The sequence below is a fragment of the Osmerus mordax genome, chromosome 5 (assembly GCF_038355195.1).
Source record: "Osmerus mordax isolate fOsmMor3 chromosome 5, fOsmMor3.pri, whole genome shotgun sequence".
Lineage (NCBI taxonomy): Eukaryota > Metazoa > Chordata > Actinopteri > Osmeriformes > Osmeridae > Osmerus > Osmerus mordax.
In genome coordinates, this window is record NC_090054.1 from 15,142,375 (window position 1) to 15,166,780 (window position 24,406).

Here is a 24,406-nt window from a genome sequence, read left to right on the forward strand (position 1 = left end):
GAGCAAGATTTATCTTTCTTGTTGTACTTATCAATTGCGAGTTTCTATAAACAAAGTTTGAGTGATAGGCCTAAATTATCATGATAAAATGTTTCAAAGTTGGCCTAAATCAAATTACAAAACAAAAAAACGTTCACATTAACAAATGCTGCCTAGGACGCCTTAGCAAAGCTGTGTATGTAGTTGTCTAATGAATGTCCATCAACTAATGCGTTTTCATCATTCATTTTAGTGGGCAGTTACGGAGCGTGCCATTACTCGAAACGGCAGCTCGAAGAAAACCAAAAGACCGCCCCACAACTGCTGGTTTGCTGGCAAGTCCTTGGTGCTTTTCCCCTTGCACCATGGGAAGTGTGGTCTTGCCGCTGCCGTTCTGGACGTATTGGAAGTACAAGTGGAATGATGGAAGAACTACAGTCATCACACCGCTGCATGACGACGTAGTCTGTCAATCACTCGCGTCTCTTGTTTAGTCGCTCAGGGGCTTCCAGTCTGAGCAAGCACCCCTGCCTGATGCGTGCACGGGCTACAGAGGGGGGGTTGCAGTCTGCGAAGGCAAGTGTCACCATGATCAACCTTATATGGGGTGGATCCTTATACTGCGTGGCTGCATGAATCATAACTTCAAGATGAAGACGTGATCACAGCGCATTCGGCATCATTATCAGCATCGGAATATCCATTTCTTTTTGAAGCACACTGTGGACTCGGGCACCGCTGCAGAGGTGCTAGACTGGTAGGCGGGGGTTGGAGCTGAGGACAAAGATATTTTATGTTATTAATAAAGCTGATAATGAAGCGCAGAAAGATTATGGTCGCGGCAGGCTTTTGCCTTTCATTTTTTCTAGGTACTCTTATGAATTTGCTCTATATACCAGGATTTGAGCACCACCAAAACCGAAATAGAGCACATCGGTACTACCACGAAAAACAGCAACGGGTTACGGGCGACTTTCAGCTTCACCTCGGTGAACCAGTCACCGAAACGGCTGCTGAGCCTAACAGTAAATCCGCCACAGGAAGCCTCCACGATCTCCAGCTGCAAATACAAGAAAGGTTCGACGAGGTTGTCCAGTACCGTCGGCGCCAAGCACATGGGCCGGGCACTGGAAACCCAGTCCGCCCGCTGGAGCGTAGAAGATTGATGGATTTAGAGCCAGGGCACAGTTGGGACCCTGTCAAAGTCATTGATAGAATTGATAATCGACAGACTAGTTTTCAAAATCGACTTTCTCCGTCGACATACCTCCACGTGAAATCACGGAAAGATTTTTCAATTTATTCAAGGAGCATTAACGGTACACTGATGCTTGGCTGCAGCAGCATTGACAACGTGACTAATGTGCAGTACCTGGGTTCAGGCTACACAAAGGCTGTGTACAAAGCAGCTCTCAACAGCAGCTTCTCAGTGGCTCTGAAATCTGTTGATTTCGGGGGACATGATATGGAAAATTGCGTAAAGAAATATGGCTCATCCGGAGACTGCTACAAACTTGCCTCCTTCAAAATAGTGAAAGAGATGACGCTGATGGAGAGGTTGCAACATCCCAATATTTTAAAGGTAATCTTCATTCATTACAAATCGGTGTTAGATTATCTCACATGTCCATAATCATGTAGTGTCTTGTGTCTTCTCTTAGCTAGAAGAAAACATCAGTTAACATTTTATTTTTTTATAATATCACTGTAAAGTAATATCCAAAGGTCTAAAGTCACTATCAATATTTCTTCAAAAGAAATAACCCAACAACAATTGCCTTAGTTTACCAATTAATTTAAAAACGTTTGTCCTGCAGTAGTCTAATAAGGAAGTCAAAAGACATCAGTCATTCCTCCTTAATGACCAAATACCTTTGGTGTGAAAATTCACTCCTCTTGTGTTAGAAGTAACACATGTAGTCTAAATAACCCTTCAAACATTTGTGAGTTTTCATAAAGTATATTGAAATCCGTTCAGAACCTGCAGCAGTCGAGTAACCACAGCAAAATATTGGTGTGATTGATGCGTTTGAGGCATGCGTGTGGTACAACTCGTAGAGACTGATTAATAGAATGTGTTTGAGAGAGAGCCATTGCTGAGTTGTTACATTGCCGATTTTAAGCTTATCAGCGGGGTTGCAGATCTGGCGCGTGAGTTGTTGCGCCACCCCAGGCAGTGTTCATCGACCTCGGAGTCTCATTTGTAAGTTCTGCTGTGGCATATCTTTTATCAACTCACTCACGTAAACATAGGCCTAAGCTAAAAACGATACAGCTGTTCTTTCTATACACCTCAGTGTGTAAATGTTTGTAATCGCTCTGGATAAGAGCGTCTGCTAAAAATGACTAAACGTAATAATAGGCTGTTCATATGCGTAAAAGGTAGGCTATCCGTAAAAGTATTGTAGATCTATATCGACTAGCCTATTATTAATTTACTTGTTCAATTTTCTGTAGCGCTACACAGGTCATTGGAGCCCAAAGGTTTCCTAAATTGAAAGGTCAGTCTGTGGTTATTAAAAAATGGTTTATCGTCTAGACTATAATCAACTCACAGGGTGCAGACTCAAAAGGGTGTTGTGGGCACTTGAGCCAACTGCTGAACTGGAGGCTTTTTGCAACTAGCGGAATTCGTTTTTTACTGTAATATACTCAGCATGAGCCCTGCTGTGCAGCGCTCTAATTAAAATAGAAAGGCAAAAAGCAAAACCTCTTTAGAGGTGGACAATGGCATTCGCAAATTAGGTATTGTAGCAGTTATCCTGAACTTCCTGTATTGCAATAGTTCTCAGCCAAATTATCATGCATGGTAGAATTATTAAAAACAAGCACACACAAAAAGCACACAGATTTACAGCGGTCAAATAAAAGCTCCCAAGAGAATGGTCCTTTTGGCCTTATAGCCAACTTTTAACAACAAGATACATAGCTAGCTGAACAAACATATTTTGCACTGAACACAAGGTTAATTATAATTACTGTATGTACAATTTTATTTTAGGTATCAGTCTTTTATAATTCACAAAAACCCTTGATTAATTTGTCATCCAGCCCCAAAGCCTGAGGTTGGGATCCATATTAAAGAAACCTGTAGCTTAGTTTAACAGTGTGGCTATATTTACATTTCACTCAGCTTTAGCACTTATAAAAGCCAAACACACAAGCCTACATTTAATATTTTTAACTGTCACACAATCACAATTTATAAAGGGTACTTCTCTTTTTACTATACATTAAAGCAACTTGTTAAATGGTTAATTTCGGTTTGACAATATTCCTCTTACTATATACTGTAGGTAAAGTAAAAAATTGGTAAACAAGTATTGTCACTTTTTGAAACAGACTACAGGTTAAACCTATTTTTTATACACATAACCTAACTTTTGTTGTTGTTTTTGATGGCAGCACATTGAAATGTTTTTTGTGCTTTCATAATTAATGTTTAATTAGGTTTACTCACTGGGTTTCCTACACAGTTGTAGTCAGGAAAGACAGCACATCAACATCTAAACCCGTCTTTTACCGATATCCAGCGTATGTTATAAAAGTACTTTTTAGGTTCACATTTAATATGTGGTAGTGGAAGTAAGACTACAGTCAAGGTTAAAGGTCATACACACATTCCTTATGTCTACTCAGGCTTTTATGTGTTTTATGCTATACACGCAAACACATTCATACACTCACACTCTTTCTCACACACATACGTATGCATAGTTGCTTGCTCAATGCATGCATGCACGCACTCATAAAACACACATACCCATGTACATGCAAATCGTACAGACCAGCATTTGTGGGGGGATGAAAAATACAGTTTGTTTGTATTCTTTTTGTTTTAAGTGAATACTACCAAGTTGATTTATTTGAGAACACTGTGGAATACAAAATACATGGATGTTTTACGAGAATAGGCTCATACTGTATCATGCTAACATAAACAGAAATGTTGTACAATCTGACAGGAAAGTATTATTTCTTCTTGAATACGTTATAAATATTCCAGGAATAGAAAACTGTAAACCAGCTCCTGGGCAAATTCTATTTTTTTCTTGCACAGGGAACAAATCCACTATTAGAGGTAGCAACAGAACAAGTAAATAGTAAGAATGAGGAAAAGAACGTTTCAAACTGGGCGGAAGTTGAATTGTAGAAAGATCTTGTCCAAGAATAACACAAAAAACGTAATATGCCGAGACAGGTCGAGAATCCTTCAGCACATCCTCAGAGTTGGCCTTGAAAGCAGAGAGCGACCATAACTTCAGTACTGCACCGTATACCTTAGGAACTGTTTTGCAATAGCAAAACAGTATGGTTTGAAAAACTGTTTCATGTAAAAATAACTGCATTAAAATGCTCTCTTAAGATATAAAACCTGAAGTGTAAAAGCCATGTAGTTGATAGTGAATACCACTAAGATAAAAATGCATCACAAGGACATTGAAAGAGTCATTACCATCAAAGTTCCCAGTTTCCCTGAAATGCATCACTAGGGTGGCCCTCGGATCCAGATGACTAAAGTGAAGCTAGGGCTGGACTAGACATGTGTTCTCACACCAGCGGGCGTGTTTCACTCTCTCTGACCTGCTCCTTGTTAGCCTGAGTGTGAACAAGATGAATTTGAACAGATCAGAGAGGGAGATAACCAGAGGCGCTGTCTGAACTGTGAGTGTGTGTGTGTGTGTGTGGTAGGGAAAAGGTGGAAGGCAGGAAGGAGAGGGGGGCGGTTAAGGGATAAAGGCATATCTTTCACGGGGCTGGTGTGTGTGCATTTGTGCCTTTATGAAATGGCCATGTACATGTGCAGAAATGAATGTGTCTGTGAGTGTGTTTGGATTAGGGCGATTAGAGCCAGGAGCTCTGGATTATATTTACATTATCTTGTCATTCTTTCACCCGTTCCCCGCCCCCTCCATCTTCCAATGTGAAAGTTGATCATCCCAGACGCAAAAAAAACCTGGCCTCAGTATAAGGATGAAGAGAAGAGGGAGAGAGAGAGAGAGAGAGAGAGAGAGAGAGAGAGAGACCAGAGAGAGCGCAGAGGAAGGGGGGTGTATGCCTGTGAAGTCAGCTGGAGACACAGTTGCAATTAAGAGCAGGATTAACACGTTAACCTCTGACTTCCAGGGGAAGGAAGCTAGAGGTGGAAGAGGGATAGCCACACAAATGTGGTCCACGGCCCCCCTGAGCCCCTGGAGCCTTGCCCTGGTTCTGATCACGCTCTGCTCTGGACCCATGGCTCCTGAGGCCTGAGTTTCTGGTTTCCCTCTCTGTACACAGAGCAGAATGGATCCGTGTAGATCCCAGGGACTAGACCTAGAAATTGAGAGGTTCCATCAAGGATTCCTTTAATTCTGTGAGATTTTCTACGTACTCACATTCATGCATCTTTTAAACATTTAAAAATGACCAAATCATGTGATTTTACACAATATATTCAGCTCTTTGAACATTTAATATCTTCAAAAGACAGTTTCTTGTTTTAGAAAATATAATTTAAAAGTTCTGTTATTATAGGGGATAATTATAGAAGCACCATTTGATGTGGTGAGATACATGGTCCCACACCATTACCATGGGGTTAACCCTTGTGTAACCACTTCCCTGTGTTAGAGTTCCAGACCAGACATGTCCAGGTCAGATAGATCTGCCAGCTCGTGTTAACCCTTGGAGAGAACCTTTGATGTGGTTTTGGAGGAAATTAGAAGATCGCTCCAGAGTATTGGAAGGAATTCCTCCGTTTCGTAAGACCTGAAGTTAGCCCCGCTACCCCTGTCTGTTTCTCTTTTGCGGGACAACGTTTGTAATATATATTGCAGGAAAAAAAGAGCTCTATGATTATTCTCTCAATTTCCTAGCTATCAAGTGTGAGTGTGCTTAAAGGTCCAGTTCATAGTATGTTGTGCCAAATAAGGATACAAAGGTTATTGTTTATTGTAGTTTGCCCAGTCGTCAAAGGAGTGCTAATAGTCATAGGTCTTAGCAACCCAAACCCTCTGTCGTAATCATGTTGATGTGTATGAATATGAAGTAAGGCAAATTACACATAGGAAAAAGGAATAAACAGTGTGTAATCATCAAAACTGTAAACTTTTAAAAGCCCTTCATGCACCCAAACCTTGAGTTTTAAGGATTTCACCCGCCCTTTTTTATTGCATCATAAGTCTCAAATCTGTTTAATGTACAAGGATCAATTCATATGGAAGGAGAAAATGACATTTGTTCTCTTTGCCAGTGGCACTACTTCCAAGACTCTGATTAAAACAAGGCATAACCAATTCTACCATTAACGTCATACGATATGTACCCTAGCTACACACAAAACAACTTTTGAAACACTTTTGATTAGTGGCACACACTCATACACATTCACACACACTGGCAAGAAACTAAATCCTTAAAATACACACTGACCTGGCACAACCTCTGAATAAATTGCCACATATAATAATTTGTAGCTTATTACTCCTCAGCTTACCTGATTTGTGAGGGAAATTAAAACACATTTGGAGCTTACAGTCAATCCCCTCCTGTAACAGAGAGCCAGTTAGTATCATGTGGGTGTTAGAGAGCAGGTCTTGTTTGCCAGACACCCCGTAGTCCTCCTGTGACCTGGGGCTTACAGAGGAGCAGTAGTGTGCTCTGGGCCCTGGCAGATGCTGGGGGCTTCATCTCTGGACAAACATGGCTGTCTCTGCCCCTGGTTTGATCCCTGTCCAGGATCCTGGCCTGGTGAAAATGAATGTGGCTGAGGGCTAACAGCCAGCCAGCCAGCCAGAAATCCAGCCAGGTCCTGCTAGGCCCCCTCCCTTATTTAAGATTTAATAACGCCCCAAACAGAAATACTGTATTGAAATCTAAAATGTTTTCAAGTCTTATGTATACTGTAGCTGAGCTACCGCCTTCACTTGACAGGGACCTGTCTGTCTGCTACTGACATGACAACCATAAGCAGAATTCAGCTGTTATTTCTTTCTTCGATTAAAACCATACACTCCAGTATGTCAAATAAAGATATACGGTATGGAGGCTCAGCTTCCTTTGCCTAGTTAGCCTTAGTTACAACCTTGGCTTTGGGCAGTATATCTCTTTAAGTCTGAGTGTGTGGGTCTCCCCCATTCCCCATCCCTTCCTTATTGCCTGGCAACTAAGCTGACTCACTTCTCCCCTCCAGCCAAGCTCCCTGAGAGCTGCCAGGCCTACTACTGTTGATTGCCCTAAAAAAATATCTGCTGGCATTTTCACACTTACCTCACCCCACACACTTTCTAGTTCCACAGGCTCCAGGTCTTGGATATGTTGAGTTGCAGTTGAAATATACAGGAGTACTGTAAACATTGGAAAACTGTCAGCAGCAAAGCACATTTACGAAGTAATGCAAGTATAGGTAAAACAAGTAGAAGTGTAACAAGTAAAAAGGTGAATGACCTTTGAACCCAAGCCAGATAAAATGGCACCAAATCCAATGCAAACGCAAACAGTATCCCGGCATGCAACTGTTATCTCAGAGAAACCAGGGAAGCTGAGGGGTCTGCCATGGAAAGAAAACACAGCCCTGACGCAGTCATGCTCACACAAGAATGTGCTGACAATCAACGTCAGTGCACACACACACACACACATACATACACGCGCACACATGCAAACACACACATTAGTCATTTAAGGGAATTGAAACTTTTTAATAATAGTTTTTCCACATATTCTAGAAAGTGCCATATGATAAATCACACACATGAACAGCCTTACTGTAAAATCATTTGAGGAGCTGTATTGCTCAGGCTAAAATATATATATTTTTTGCCATGCTCTGCAACTAAAACAGAAATGTAAGCTTGTTTTTATTTCATGTAGATCTGAGAGGTGTTGTTGGTTTAGACACTCCCATGCACTCCTCAGGCAGGACCCAGGGGTGGGGTGAGGGGGCACAGTTCCAGGCATTGCCCGCTGGCTGTTCCTCCTCACCCACAGGGCTGGCAGTGCCCGAGGCCACCTCAGATTGCCCGTCATGCACCACATCCATAAACATCTCTTCAGACGCACCCAAACTGCCAACAAACACAGATCAAAGAGCAGGAAGCCATTTTTCCACTTTTGGACTGAATATATTCACAAAATAAACGTAAAATATACTTTCTTGCGGAAGATTGAGAGTTACTTTGGTATGCCACCCTCTCCGCTTTTCTTGGTCAGTGGATTTTCTTTGATTCAGAGTTCCTGGTGGTATAGTTTACAACTATGTTGATTGTTATCCTTTAAGATTAAATTTCATGCCCTCTAATTTTAACTGGTTCTTCTGGCACAAATTAGCTAAAGCAAATGTTTCTGCAAGCAAGCATCCAGACTCGCCTCAACGGTCACCTCAGCCACGTTGTGGAGAGTAAACCATTAAAATCATCCAAAAGCAACAGCTAAACACTATTTCATGTCCTGCAAGAAAACGTTGTAACACGACACATTTAAAACAGAATTTAGCTCTTGTTGAAGGGTTCGGGAATTCAATTATTTTCATGAAGTAAGCATACAGTATGTGGGCCATTCCTGGTCACTTCTCTCTTCTCTTCAGTTGTTCGTAATGGAGGATTAGCCAGAGTTAGAAACAACATGGAGGTTACGTTGTGCTAATAGCCTAACATGAGTGTGTTCCTTGCGTCTCCTCAGCTGTATGGCTACTGCTACCAGGACAGCAATGACATTCAGGACACGGTGACAGCCATCACGGAGCTGGGCAGTCCTCTGGAGATGATCCAGCTGCTCCAGACCTCGTGGGAGGAACGCTTCAGGGTAAGAGAGAGAGAGAGACACACACACACGCTTACAAAAAGAGACATGTACTGGACATACTGGACACCCTCTGGTCCACACACACGCCTACAAACACACACGTGTACCCCCATGTCACAGATGGCTGGAATGAGGACCTAAATACCACCTCAAACTTAGTTTTGATATAATGCAAGTCAGAAGTCTGGTCAGAAGAATGGCCATGCTGGAAAGTTATACTCAAGGTCATTGGGGGTGGCTCAAATGAACGATTTGCCTTTTTCAGACTTGTTAAGGTTTCTCTATTACCAAGGACATATGAGCCAGGCAAGCCTTGCCTGCTGCTAAATTAGCTACAGAATGTACAATGGTATTGCCAGAGCTTTTTGCTCCAGTATGTTTCCTGAGAGTCTGCAGCTTGGGCATGTTGGCTGCAGGGCCTGGTCTGTTTGTCTGTCACTATCGCTAAAGCACCACTCGAATTGCTTCCTATAACTTCCTCTGGGTGGGTTGGAGGGGAATGCCTGCTTCACTGAAGGGCTAAAACACTCATGAAATCACCCGCGAGTCCTCTCCTCCTCCGCTTTCCCTATCCTATCCTAATTTCATCCCATCTCTCTCCCTTGTTTCCTCCTGACTCATTTACCCTTACACTCATCTCTTTTTCTCCTCTCCTCTTCATGCAACGATCAGAAGAACTTAGCTTCTCCTCCAAGTGAAGTCAGGGAGTCGTGCGACCCCTCAGACTACTGTTACATTTGACAGTTAACACAGGGTGGCACAGGGTAACTCAGGGTAACAAGGGGTAACTACGGGTAACACTGGGTTGGGTTGAGTGTTACATTGAAAGGAGTCCCCGTACCCCTAGTGTTACCACTGACACATCCAGTACAGCTCAACACATCCTTATACGTGTCACTGCTGTCCTCCACAACGCTACACCACACCGTTTCAACATGTCATCACCCAGCATCATTTGTCTCATTCTGTTACAACAACACTGCCTTTATAGCAGTGGGACACCCCTCCACCAACACAGAGGGGCCGTTTACAGTTTGGCTAGTAAGCTATCTGAAATTACATCTGCCTGGTAAATATATACATTGAGGTAGCGTTCCATTTTGATTTCCTGAGTCTCAAACGACAGCCAGAAGAGTTTCCAGACTCGTGAGTGCTTCCACAGAGGATACCAATGCCTAGCACGTGTACAATAAATGTCCCTTTTAATAAATTTCCCTTTTAAACAGTGGCCATGAAATACCTACTTTTAAAGACTTCTCTGTTGCTTGTTCCTTTGTTTTAGAGGAACAGAAAAGTCTGTCAGATCACTTTAAGTTCCCCCGTAAACATCAGTTGTCTTCTCCAAATGGTTCCGCAACTGACCAGGCGGTTTGAAAACTGGCACGATGGTAGAAGAAGGATTTGGAGAGACCCTGGAGAGAAATACCTGTGTTTCATTGAGATGTCTTGTTGTTTCTGTGACTTGTCCTGTCATGCAGTGAGGGAATATGGATGGAAAACGGTAGGGAGAATATTCGTCTTTCACCATGTGATCAACAAAGACCATCTAAATGTGCAGGGGACGGAGGTTGTTTCTTTGTTCCCGTTCCCCCAACGCGTCGGTTATTACACCCTCCCCCCCCTCTCCTCCCTCCTCTCCTCCTTCCCTCCCTCCCTTGCAACGGGACGCGGAAAAAAGAAGTGTACAAATACGAATGATTACGAAAAAAGCCTTTTCGTCAGATATTTTGCAGTTCGTCTGAGGCGTTGATAGACTCATGGGACGTGTGCAGTGAAAACCACTGAATTTCAAACGCTCCATTTAGGTCCGTCGCCATTTCCTGTCTGCGTTGACGAAGCCTTTCATGGCCTACAGACGCTGTCAGCGAGCGAGGCACACCCACATCCTCCTTGGACCCCTCCCCCGTCACCTCCACAACCCTAGCCGAGCCTCATTTACATATGATTATCATAAGTAGCGTGTGCTCCTGTGCTGACGTACTACGGCGGACACATCGGGTGCTTTTATTATTTATTTTTGCACTTAGATCATAGCTGTATGGGAGAAAACGATGAATCACATACACAATCATATTCTTATTGCTCATAATCATTTGTGTTCAAGTTGACCCATTTCTTAAGCATTAGGCTAGACTCCCTTACTCGCTTCCTTCTCTCTCTTGTTTTCTCTCTCTTTCCCTCTCTCTTTCCCTCTTTCTTTCCTCTCTCTCTCTCTCTCTCTCTCTCTCTCTCTCTCTCTCTCTCTCTCTCTCTCTCTCTCTCTCTCTCTCTCTCTCTCTCTCACTCTGTCTCTCTCTGTCCCTCTCTCCTTCAGTGATACACTAGAACTCCATGGTCCAAGACTGACCTCTCACACTCTCTCCTGGTCCCCAGTACATTAAAAACAGCTTTTGTCTCGCCTGAATGAGGACTGAGCTGTTGGGCTCCTCCTCCTCTCCTCTTCTCAACCCCTCGTTCTGTCTTTCCTCCTTCTGTCTGTTCCTGGGGACACAGTGATATTTGGTTTAGAGTCTCTGTGTCAGGGTCTTAGTCCTGCCCTTCACATGCCCCTCCCAGCCCCAGTTGCTACCCTTGTTTCCTGGAAACAATGAGGAATGGATTATCCTTGGGTCGAGCAAACACACATGCACACACACACAAACACAAACACACACACAAGCACAATCCCCAACACACCAGAACACACTGAAGTGCTTTACTTGGAGATTTATAAGTAGCTATAGAGGAGTATGGGGACTTACTAAACTTGTGTTCCAAAAGAGGACCATACAATTACTAAACAAACAGGTCTCAGCTGAACTGCATCAGGTCCGGGAGGAGAGAATTAAGAATTTGGTTCGAGAGAAAGAGGAGAACCAAATAAATGAGACACAACTGTTTCTGTGTCTGTCCTTCGACTGCCTGAAGTGTAGCTATACTTCTGCACGCTATCTGTATAAAGCTGACTGGACATAGTTGAGAATCTAACCAGCGTTTGCACGTGTTTGCTCTCAATAGATCTGTCTGAGTCTGGTGCGTCTGCTTCACTACCTGGCCCACTCTCCTCTGGGCTCCGTCACCCTGCTGGACTTCAGGCCGCGCCAGTTTGTCCTGGTGGCGGGGGAGCTCAAGGTCACAGACCTGGACGATGCCAGCACAGAGGAGGCCCCCTGCTCCCCCTTCTCCCCCTCCGACTGCGTCATGGAGTTTCCCGCCCGCAACTTCACCCTCCCCTGCAACAGAGGGCGCTGTGTTGGCATCAATGAGAAAAGGAACTTGTACAATGCATACAGGTAAGGTCGAATAATAAAGGAGAGACTGGATATTTTGGTTGAGATTGTTAAAATGACAGTTTGTATGTTGACTAAAGGTAATCTACAGGAAGTCAAAGTTAATTTAGCACTAATCTAATGTTTATTTCCAGGTTCTTTTTCACATACCTACTGCCTCACAGTGCCCCGCCCGCACTAAGACCCTTACTGGACAAGATAGTCAACTCTACAGGTTTGTGTGTGTCTGTGTATCTAGTTCTTCAAGATTTTGAGTGCTTGTGTGAGGGAGCTACATCATTTCATCCACAAAACTTGTACAGCCCAGAGCTAGTTATCTTCCCCCACCCTGCCCCACCCCTCTCTCTCTCCCGCTCGCTCTCTCTCTCGCTCTCTCTCTCTCTCTCGCTCTCTCTCTCTCTCATCTCTTTATCTATCTGCTCATCAGGATGATGGTATGTCAGCAAAGGGTTTGAAATCTGTTCCTCTGGGACACAACAAGCCGTGAAGGCGCAGACGTTTTGGGCAGCAGTGTGTGTGTGTGTGTGTGTGTGCGTGTGTGTGTCAGTTGTGTAGGATTAGAGGCCAGCTCATGTGATCATATCTTCCCTAGTCAGTCAGTATACTCATACAGAGAGCATAACAACCATCACAGTAGTGCGTGTGTGTGTGCATACGTGTGTGTGTGTGTCAAAAGCAAACACGGCCTTTGTCCCATGTCCTCCGATCAAAGACCTTACATCACATGTTTAGTCTGGGTATTTGCATAGCATTTGTGTTTGTCCACTGCATTATTACAATGGTATGCTTTAATGTCAGTGCAACAATGGTCTGTAGGATTTGTAATGTGTAAACAACACTGTGAAGGAATGTTAACCCTAAGTTGTTGCGGTCTCAGGGGAGCTGGTCTGGGGGATGGATGAGACGCTGGTCCAGCTGGAGAATGTGTTGCACCAGTACAGAAACGGGTTCTATCTGCAGAACAACACTCAGGCACACAGAGCTGGTGAGTACTCACACACACACACACACACACACATATCCACTCACGCACACACACATGCTGACCCACTCACACAGACACAAATAACTACTCTCACTCACTTGTTGAGGTCTCACGCTATAATCACTCCAGCGTTTACATACATTCCTGTGAGATAACGTTCTAATGTAGTTACATCCACCTATGTCTTAGAGCAGAGGCCTGATAGAGTGTAATCAAGTAAAGTAACCCTAGATCTTATGTCCTGGTCTGGCCCTGTACACTGATGTGTTCCTCTGCAGACTGCATATGGTCCAGGTTGTGACCTTGCTTACGGACAGCAGGGTTGATAATGGTAGATAATACAGGATAATCATGAAGCCATTGTGTATGTATTTGTGTGAGAGAGCTAGAAAGAGTTTGTGAGACTGACAATCAGGGAGAAAGAGAGAGAGAAATATATAAAGAATGTGTCAATGCGTTGGAAAGAGAGAGACAGAGAGTGTGTATGTGTGTCAGTATATGTGTGTGTGTGCGCGTGTGAGATCCAGGAGCGAGGGAGAGCTCAGATGTCAGATACGTTCAGGACAAATAGAGTGAGATCAAAAAGATTACAATTTATGTAACAGAGAGAGACTGCGGGGGAGGGGGAAGACAGACTGGTCGAGCAATCCCATGATGCACTGCGAGGGGACCCACTTTCTTCCACTCTCTCCTCGTCGCTTGGCTTTCTTTTGTCGTTTGACCCTTTCCCTCCTCGACCCCTCCCTGTCTTTTCTTTCCCCCTCTTTACTCGCACATTCCCTGAGTCCCCTCTTCCCTCCTCTTCTTTCTCCTTCCCTTTCTCTCTCCATTCCTCCATGAGTCCTCGCTCCGCTCCGCTGGCAGTGCAAAAGCAGACACAGGCAGTCATTGAGTGATGGCTACCCTCAGCCCGAGGGCCAGAACTGGGCTTAAAACAAGCCTTCCTCCTCGGGGCTGCTGCAGTGGGCCTCTCTCCAGGCTGTCCCCTTCTCTGTCACCCCTCTCTCCACGCTGTCCCCTTCTCTATCAGCCCTCTCTCCAGGCTGTCCCCTTCTCTGTCACCCCTCTCTCCACGCTGTCCCCTTCTCTATCAGCCCTCTCTCCAAGCTGTCCCCTTCTCTATCAGCCCTCTCTCCACGCTGTCCCCTTCTCTATCAGCCCTCTCTCCACGCTGTCCCCTTCTCTATCACCCCTCTCTCCACACTGTCCCCTTGTCTATCAGCCCTCTCTCCATGCTGTCCCCTTCTCTATCAGCCCTCTCTCCACCTGTCCCCTTCTCTATCAGCCCTCTCTCCACCTGTCCCCTTCTCTATCACCCCTCTCTCCACGCTGTCCCCTTGTCTATCACCCCTCTCTCCTCGCTGTCCCCTTCTCTATCAGCCCTCTCTCCACCTGTCCCCTTCTCTATCAGCCCTCTCTCCACCTGTCCCCTTCTCTATCAGCCCTCTCTCCACCTGTCCCCTTCTCTATCAGCCCTCTCTCCACCTGTCCCCTTCTCTATCAGCCCTCTCTCCACCTGTCCCCTTCTCTATCAGCCCTTCCCTGCGCTGCTGCTCGGTGACAGCCGCGATTGGCCTCCATCCTCGTTGGCGCGGTCGAGCATGGTCGGGATCTTATTCAGCAGCCAGTGCTCGTCTTTGGGGAAGGCTTCCCTATGGAATGTGGCCTCACATCATGTGCTTTTTCCACGATTACACAATCCACCCCTCCGCCTCCTCTTCCGCTTTCTCCCCGTTGCTGGAGCTTTTAAGTCGACCATTTAGAGAAAGCGAAAGCTCCATAAAGCATTAATTACGCCCATAAAGCTTCTAATAGCTGTGGTTATTTACTACGTCCCGGAGAAGGGCTGTCTGCTGCCACGCATGCAGGCTGGACCGTGTGTGTGTACATGCCTATTTAATGTGTGTGTGTGCGTGTGTGTGTGCTCTCCGCACTGTAAATCGTACAGAACACCCTGCCCTGCTCTCCCTGCCATTTAAAGGCTATCCCTCTTTTTCAGCTTCAAACAGCCATGTAAACCTTCTCCTGTAAATCACTGGGACTGGGACTGTTTCTCAGGAGGATGGGAGCCAGAGTATACAGTAGGAGGTCGGATGCTCTTTAACGCCAACCAAAAAGCCATCATTATGGCGTGTTTGAGTTAGAGCACCAACCATGGTGTGGGTGTGTTTGTGAGTAAGAGGGTACTCAATGACTCATGCTCTATAGACTGACAGGCTTGTATAGGGTTGGGGGGGGGGATGCACTGTAAAAGCTGCCCTCTTCTTCTCATCAGTGCCATTGTCCCAGACCTGTGAAGTTTAGTTAAACCCACTGACTGGTGTGTGTGTGTATGTGTGTGTGTGTGTGTGTGAGTGTGTGTGTGTGTGTGGGGGGGGGGGGGGGGGGGGGGTGGCAGAGTGTACAGAATGTGTACTCAGTGAGCACATTGTCTATGGACACATTGTCCCAATGCTGCTAAGGCAAAAAAAAAGAAAAAAAAAGTTACATACAAGTTGTAGCACGTACGCACACACAAAAACACACAATTGGACATGGATGGGTTGTCTGGTGTGTGGTTTCCAGGCATCAAGACTATGCAGAGTGTAATCAGAGCCATGATGGGTGAACCAGAGGATGGCTGACCTCAGTATTAACAAAGAGACAGCAGGCTGCCCACCAGCAGAATCAGCAGTCAGGGGTGCTGCTTAGATGATATGTGTTATCCTGGATAACACATATCATGGATGACTTACAGTATATCCGGTAAGTCACTTACCGGTATACTGTAACAGAGAGCACCTGCAGTATGACCAAGATGCAGGCGGTCCAAGACTTTGAAAGACGCGGCTCCTTCACAGGAAGTGAGCTGTACGTCGTGGCCGGGGGCCCAAGGTTCCAGGCTAACGCCGGGGCAGGAGTGAGTAACTCAGAGAGAAAGAGATACTTGGAGGAGAAAAGGGGGGAGTAGACGTTTCTCTTTCTCGGGAAGCTTCTTCCATCGCCCCTCCGTCTCTCCCTCCCTATTTATCTCCCCCACCCCCCCCACCCCTCTCCCCTTCTGTCACTCTATGAAGCCTGTCTGCCCTGGGTCGCGGTTACCCTGGCAACCGTGGAATGCATTGTGGAGAGGTCACGAAGAGTGCCCTTTACAATGTTTGTCAGACAGTTAGCGGGGGCAGAGAGGGGAGTGTGTGTGAAAGAGGAGGAGGGATGGGGTCGACAAGGGCAGGATCACAGGGAGCATGCTCCCCTCGCGCTCCCCAGCAGTTTGGGGGACTATGCTGCTGACAGGCACACAATGCAGCTCTCCCATCACCCCCCCCCCCCCCCCCCCCTTCCTCCCCTGAACTCACACAATCAGCCAGCTCATCACGCACACGTGCAGGACAGGCCTCGGTAGCACCCACCAGGCACCGCGCACGCTCAGACACTCCCTCTTCTCTCTCTCTCTCTCTCTCTCTCTCTCTCTCTCTCTCTCTCTCTCTCTCTCTCTCTCTCTCTCTCTCTCTTTCTCTTTCTCTTTCTATTTCTATTTCTATTTCTCTCTCTCTCTCTCTCTCTCTCTCTCTCTCTCTCTGTTGATCTCTCTGTCTCCTTGGGTCCCAGTCCCACTCATGCATGTGTTCCTCCACCCTGGTGACTGACCGATGCGCCCCTCCCCCCCCCACTCTCCTGTCAGACTACAAGCGCGTGGCGGACGCCTCCATCCCCGGGGAGAACTACCGCTGCTGGCCGTCCTACGAACACGAAGGATGTCTGCTGTCAGTCTTCAGCGTCACAGAGGCTATGGGCGTGTGTGAAAGCCACACCCAGTGCAGGGCATTCGTTCTGACCAATCAGACCACCTGGACAGGTGAGCGTTAATCGTGTTGCGAAATGTGTTTGTGTGTGTTCATGTGAGTTTCAGTTCCCTGTGTTGCCACATGTTTGTCATCATTACACACCCATCCACACACACAGACACACAAACACACACACACACACACACATTACAACACAGCTTGAGAGAAGCACATCAGTACAGTAAAATACATTTGTTTGGGCATTTCTGCCTTAGTGAAAGACAGTGACAGCAGTAGAGGGACTTATGTAAGGGAGAGAGCGAGGGGAGGACGTGGCCCGTGGACTCGGATTCGAACATCAAATCAAACCCGGGTCCCAGCAGTAAGACCTTAGCCTACATTGTCTGCACTCTTACCCGGTGAGTCCCCCTTATGGACGTATGCATGTAGGCTGACCCATGTCTCATCTTCCAGGCCACCAGCTTGTGCACTTCAAGACGGGGACTGCCAGCCTAAGCTCTGCCAAGGGACGCGTCGCCTACATCAGAGTGGGCAGCTGAAACGAAGGAGGGGGAGGAGACTTGAGAACTCATACGGCGTCCTATTGGCTCGTCTGCTCCAGGGCCAAGCCCACTCAGTGTAAGAGAGCATTCCGTTGGTGGATAGGAAGAACAGAAGGAGTGGATGACGGATGCTAAAACACGCCTACCTGTACAAGCACAGAGGACCCAAGTCTCAGTATGTCAGTGCAATAACGCTTTGACAACGCTGTTGTGACAACATTAGAATGCTCCGTCCATCTCTACAACAAAGTATTTATGTGTTTTCTTCAAAGGAATGTTATTAAGTGCATTGGCTTATTGCTCAGGTGATGGTGAAGTTGCCTTTCTAGCTAAGTATACAAAGACTCAAAACTACAAATCCCAAACTACCTTGATGTGCAGTGGTGTCAGCAAGAGGTACATGAATGATTGTTTGGAGGATATCAAGGATACCTCTCTATCTAAATCCATAATCGAACAAGCATTAGACTACTACCTATTCAGGAAGGTAGACTACTACCTACCTAATGAATGTCTTACCCCAAAAAAACTAAACAAGGACTTATTCTACTCCGTCTTTTGAATTTGTAAAAGTATTCAGCACTTTTTTGCCCAAAAAATCCAACATTTCTCTCCCTGCTTTGAAAAAGCAAGTCAGGAAATAAGATTTCAAATCTGAAACATCTAAAACACCAAAAATGGAAGATGATACTGACATGGTTTTGATACTTTACAGTGAAAATGGGCTTTGGTGCTTGTGGATTAAGCATTTTAGACCAAATGTAATGTTGTGTTGTGAGCTGGGTGAGTGGAATACTGTGTTGATCATGTATTTATTTAAGAGTGTGTGTTGGCTAAAGTCCCATCACCAGTTGATAAGGCAGGAAACAATCTCTCCATGTTGATTTCCTATGGAAATGATGCTTAGATAACCAGAAAGAAATCAAAGAGTATGAGTATTATTGCTTTCAATGAAAGCACGCTCTGTGAAAAACTAATAAATCAACAGTGAATTCAACTAAATGTACAAAAGCAATCTAATTTTGTGTTTGTTGTTCATGGTGATTGTTGATGTACATAAACAAAGCAATGCGATTGTTATTTTTTTATGAAAACTAAAATAAAAGCCTTGTGAGACGCGTGGAATCTATTGCAGTCTGGATAAGTGAAATGAGTTTTACCAATCTCTTTTCCTCCCAGAAAGGCCTAAATTATTTCCAGGAAGAAACAAAAAAGGGGAAAAAAGGAGAAAGTGACTGTGTGTGTGTTTTGAGAACAAACACAATTTTCAGTCATGGAAGTATTTGGAGTGTGAGATGCAGAGGGGGCCAGGGTGCTGGCATGAGCCTGCAGCCCAGCTGCTTCTCCCCTGGGTCACTGGCCTTATACAGCTGGACAGTGCCACAGGGGCCGGGGGGGCCGGGGGGCCAGGGGGGCCGGGGGGACACAGAGGCCGGGGTAAACTGGGGCTGTCAGGGGCCCCAGGCAGGACCTGACCAGGCTGTGTAGGCTTTCAGGAAAGTAAAGTCTCAAGAAAGACGTGTTCCCCTGGCTCTTAAGAAAGCCATTGTGTGTGTGTGTTTGAGGTGTTAAGTGTGTGAGCGCGTTTGCGATGACGTATTTGTGTGTTGGTGTGTGTGAGGCCCTTTTGTCTGAGTGCTGCAGTGAAGATGAAGCAATGTGACCCTTGACCTTTGCCCCTGGTGACCCTAAGCTGAGTCAGGACAAAGGCAGAGGGGTTGTTAACCAGGAGGAGTGGAAGGCCACAGCACGCCAGGAGCATCCTTAAGAGGCACCGACCTTTATCTCTCCCTCCCCAGAGGCTACTTGTGTCAACATGAGGTCCAAATCTGTCTGCATTTAGTCCCAAGCACACGTATGTACATTCAGGTAATGAAGGGGCTTCCAAACCCAAACACACTCATTCTCACGCTCCCCCATAGACACTCTCTTTTCTCTCTTAATACATACTTTCGCACCCAAGCCTAGCTATTTTTTATAATATACCAGTGAGACTGGGGGACGTCCCTCACACCAAAGAGATCATCTCCAATACTGAGAGCCACTCTCAACCACAGGGATATGAAGGTTCGGGTCCGATTCACAGAGACATGCAAGCACTCACTCACAAACACACACGCACACACTATATTCTAGGTGAGGCTTGTCATGCATGACGTCCTCTCTGGACTGGGATCTCTGGTGTAGCTGTTAAACCAGACTGGGCTGTTTCTCTGGTGGACCAACAGATGGTTTCCATATGAGGACTTACGTTAAAACTCTCTGTTCATGCTTAGTGTGTGTGTGTGCTTGTGTGTGGGTGTTGGTGTTTGTGTGTTCACCAGACCAGTTAGTCACCAAAAGCCATCAGACATATACATCATAGTATGTGTCTGTATAAAGATCTGCACAGACCTGTACTGCATACATGTGTGGGTGGGTGGGTGTGTGCGTGCGTGTAGGTGTGTGCGTGTATGTGTGTGTGTGTGATGGATGGATGGTATGACTTTGTTTGGAGACAGATCTCTGTCTTAGCAGGTGTGTGTGTGAAGGCATATACAGTGTGTGCATGAGTGCGCACGATTGCTGTGTGCTGAGCAAAAGACCACGGCTTTGATGAAGAAACTAAACAAACTTGCCTCGGGTTTTAAAGTCGGAGGAACAGGTCTGAAATTGCTTGTTTTAAAAAGAGTTAAGCGTTGATGCTAACAGAGGGTGGAAGGAAAGAAAGAGCAAGAGAAAAGGAGGGAGCCTAATTTGCATCCTTCCGTGTGAGGGACAGGAAGAGCGAGAGAAGTGTCTCCTGAGATAAGGGGCAGCATCTGTCTTTTATTGGCCTGGGGGATTAGGGCCTTTCCTGAGGCAGTGCATGAGGGCTGGGGCTGGACTGGGGGCTGGGGGTTGGGGGCTGGACTGGGGTTGGGGGTTGAGGGCTGGGGCTAGGGCTAAGGTGGGAGCTGGGTCTGGATAGGGGAATGGAGGTTGGGGCTGGCCTGGGGGCTGGGGCCAAGGTAGGGATGAGGGTTGGAGTGGGGATGAAGGCTGGGTTGGGGAAGACGGCAGAGGCAGGGGCTGTGGTGGGAGTTAGAACTCGGAGCGCTAGACATGGTAGTCTGAGGTCACAGGCAGCTAATGAGAGACAGACAGCTACCCAGCTGGAGGAGGCCTAAGACACTGACATAGCATGATGTGGATCACTGTCTTCCTTTGTAAAACCTGCTCGGATTATCTACATCCATACCTGCTGCCCAACAGCACTACAGAGGGAGGAGAAAGAGTGAGAGAGAGGTGGGGGCGGGGGAGAAGGAGACAAATGGGAGGAAACCTTGAAAGACTGTCAGGGTGCAGTACCACTTTCTCTGGTCTCTCCTCACTCCCTGGCCCCCAACTCCAGCCCACTTGAAGCCCAGATTGGATGTCATGTTCAGACGTTCACATGCAGTCACCACCAACAATCGCTGCCATTGTGTCGTCTCTCAGCAGAGCAGGGCAGAGACACAGGATAGCAGAGATACAGCCAGGTTGAGAGAGACTGCCGAGTGGAGGACAATAGTGCTACTGTTATCAGCGCTCAGGGCCAGGATAGGGCCATCAGGGCCTACAGGGTAAGTGCAGCCACCAGCCACCGTGAGGGGTAGAACAACACACACACACTCTCTCTCTCTCTCTCTCTCTCTCTCTCTCTCTCTCTCTCTCTCTCTCTCTCTCTCTCTCTCTCTCTCTCTCTCTCTCTACCCAGACCTTGTCTACTCTTTCATTTTTAACTATGCAGCTGTTTTTCCATTGTCATTCACTTCCTTTCTTTCTTTCTCTCTCTCTCTCTCTCTCTCTCTCTCTCTCTCTCTCTCTCTCTCTCTCTCTCTCTCTCTCTCTCTCTCTCACACTCTCTCTCTTTCTCTCTCTCACACAACATACAGTATTCTAGGAACCAGCACTTGTGTTTATCAGCTCACCACTTAGTGAACAATTATCTGGATTAGTGCTTTGCATGAAACTTCCAGGAATCCTGTCTGGGAGACTAAAACTACAGTACCCACCCATTGGTGTTCACAGCATTCTGTGGTCTATTCCTACTGCCTGCAGTCCAACCGTAGAGTGTGTGGACTGTACCGACAGTCCTACGGTGGAGTCTGTAGTCTGTTTCTTCTGCCGTGTAGTAGAGGGTATGGTCGGTTCCTACTCCCCTCCCACAGTCCTACAGCGGGTTCATGGCAACCACATGACATGACGGTTTACACTTCCAGGAATTATCTCCTCATAAAATATCCACCAGATCACACTACTTCTACACAGCTACACACATTGTCTTCGGCTGGTAGCTGTGAAGGGATTTATGATATGCAGCCAAACACCTTAGAGGTGTGAAGTCTGGATGATACTCCCTGAACCTCTGGTGGAGGATGGAGACACATCTGCAACTTTCATGGGGCATTTGACTAACACATGTCAACAACAACAAATGGTCATATTTGCGTAAGCGTAGTGAAACAGTTTGGACTCAGGTCCTCAGTTGACTGTATTTTAGGGTGGGTTTGTGACTGCAGAGGGCTTGTGGTCTGGCTGGTATCCTAAGGGCTGGCTGGCAGAGGGTCAAGAGAATGAGAGATAGCAGCTATGTGGACCCGCTAGCCCTCAGTATGTGTGTTAACAGCAGCCTGTCAGCACCTCCAGAAGGGAGGGAGCAAGTGGGTGTCCCCAGAGAAGGAGCCTGCTTCTGGGGTGGATAGTCAGCAGCTGCCCTGGTTACCACAGGCAGGATGCTGGATGAACAAACTGGGATTAGGATGAGATCCAACACATAAATCCACAATTATCTCTGTGCCATAATCCTTTCTATTTCCCCTGTCAGAGCAACAGAGTGGTAATTTGTGTATGTGCTTTTGTACTTCCTTTCTGAACCAACCTTTCCCTCTCATGTGAAAGCAATAAGGTCTGTATCCTTCGAAGCTGAGACAGATTCCTTCAGATTGTATTTTGCGCGAAAAGGAAGGGCAACTGGGTTTGAAACCTCAATTCTAAAATCTCAGAGTTCAGATGTGTGTGATGTATGGAAGAATGCAGTTGGAATGCCGGAGTGGTCAGCACAGTATGAGCCTAGAAAATGTGTGTTTGTATGTGTGTGTCTGTGTGTGTCTGTGTGTGTGTGTGTGAGGGTGTTTATAGGCACCAGGACCAGACATAAAGTATGCCAAGAAAACCACCAGTGTGATGGGGGGGGGTTGGACTCTACAGACACACAATGCAACAAAGGAAGCCAGGGTGGCGGCCCTTGCCCTTTCATCCCTTAATGCCCATGCCCAAAAAGGCGCCAAGCTTACAACACTTCAACAAGTGTGTGGCACACAGGGGGTGATGAGAGAGAAGAAGGGAATAATGGGAGCTCTGCTGTTATTTTCTTCTCTATTTCCTTATCCCTCTGTGTTGAAGTCCTGGGGTCATTCTAGGGTCACCTGGCAGACAGCCATATTCTCATGACTAGCCCCTCCTTTTAGCCCTCTCTAAATATCTCTATACTCCCTATACTGGAACGAAACAAGAAGACGGAGGTGGGAGTTAAACACTAAGAGAAGACAAAAAAAGGGAGAATAGAGAGAGAGAGAGAGAGAGAGAGAGAGAGAGAGAGAGAGAGAGAGAGAGGGAGAGAGAGAGAGAGAGAGAGAGAGAGAGAGAGAGAGAGAGACAGAGAAAGGACACACAAATCGAATAGAACTTCAGGGCGTTCTGCCACACACAACAAAAGATTTCAGGCATAACAGGTTTGTGACAAGCAAAGAGCACTGTGGAACAATAGTGCTGATGTTGTGTGCTCATAAATAAACCCAAAATAAATTTGAACTAGGAGAAAGGAATGCCACAGACCCACAGTCTGCAAGGAAGGGGAACCCAGATCTAGATCTAGCCTGATGCTATCAGCGGGCAATGCCAGGGATGTGGGTGATTTCCCCTCGACAAGGAAGTAATCAGCATACGCCATGGGCATGAGGGGCATAGTCTCAGCATCCAGCACCCACATCCGTGCCACCCACATAGATGGGCATCTGAATCCACCTTGAGAACGTTTATGGTGTGTGTCTGTATGTCCAGGTGTGTGTGGGAAAGAAAGATATAGAGATGACAAAGACAACTACCAATGAAGTGAGTCAGTGTTGATGCTTGCGCGTGTATTGCATGTTTTCACAAGCCAACCCATTAATCTGGTCCTCTTATCCCTGGTATCTGACCTGTGTCACTGGAGACACACACCCTGAGTCCAAACATGTGTCCTGTGGAGCTCCCTACAACCCCTAAAAGTCTCATCACTGTGTAGTAGTGACAGCACTGATAACACTGCCTCAGGCCAGTTGACAGTCAGCGGAGGCAGACACCTTCCTCATGTGTCTGAACTGCCTCTGTCGCCCTTCTCTCCTCACCCGTAGACTGCCCTGCTCCTCCTTTTCCCTCCCTATCTTCTTCCTCCCCCCTGACCTTCTGACTCCCACCTACAGCCTGTCTCCACCCCCCACCCCCCCCCCATATCTAGACATCCCTTTCTCTTTTCTTGGCTCTATCTATCCGTGTTATCAAGGGAATGTGGTCCGGGAGGTCAGGGCAGCTAGTCCAGTGGGGTCAGGCAGTGGCTGGCTCTCTAGCTGGCTAACCTCTCCCTCTGGGTCTTTAATTAACCCTGGGAGGGCCAGCCATGTTTATCTAGCGCTGGGATCTGGTTGGTGGATGGTGTAGGGCCTTGGAGGTCAGGGGGAGGGGTCTCTTCCTATACTGAGCCGTCGCAGGAATGTGGCTGTCTAATGACCGCAGTCTGAGTCAGCCACATGGCTAGCCTGCCGCTCACGGACTCCAGCTGAACCTCAACACAGAGTCTATTCTGTTCTGCATGTATCTCATTGGTTTTTTCAGCATACCAAACAGCTCATTTAGATATTGCCTGAGCATGTTATTAACATGGAGAATTTTGGCCCTGCGTGCTTAATCATGAAAGGAAAAAATATCCACATGCAGAGAAATTTCTAGAATTAGGCTTCTTGTAACTACACTCCCAGTGGTGGTGTAATCCCTCTGTCCCCCCCCCCCCCCCCCCCCCCCCCG

The 24,406-nt window shown here is 46.5% G+C and overlaps 1 protein-coding gene across 1 annotated transcript; it reads left to right on the forward strand.

Moving 5' to 3' along the window:
- The first annotated feature begins 545 nt into the window (after positions 1-545).
- pkdcca (protein kinase domain containing, cytoplasmic a) lies at positions 546-18,460 on the forward strand. Its single transcript, XM_067236408.1, has 7 exons — positions 546-1,561; positions 8,641-8,763; positions 11,761-12,035; positions 12,167-12,246; positions 12,910-13,017; positions 16,679-16,852; positions 17,256-18,460. The coding sequence occupies exons 1-7, from the start codon at positions 773-775 to the stop codon at positions 17,339-17,341; spliced, it is 1,635 nt and encodes a 544-aa protein (XP_067092509.1). The 5' UTR covers positions 546-772; the 3' UTR covers positions 17,342-18,460.
- The last annotated feature ends 5,946 nt before the right edge of the window (positions 18,461-24,406 follow it).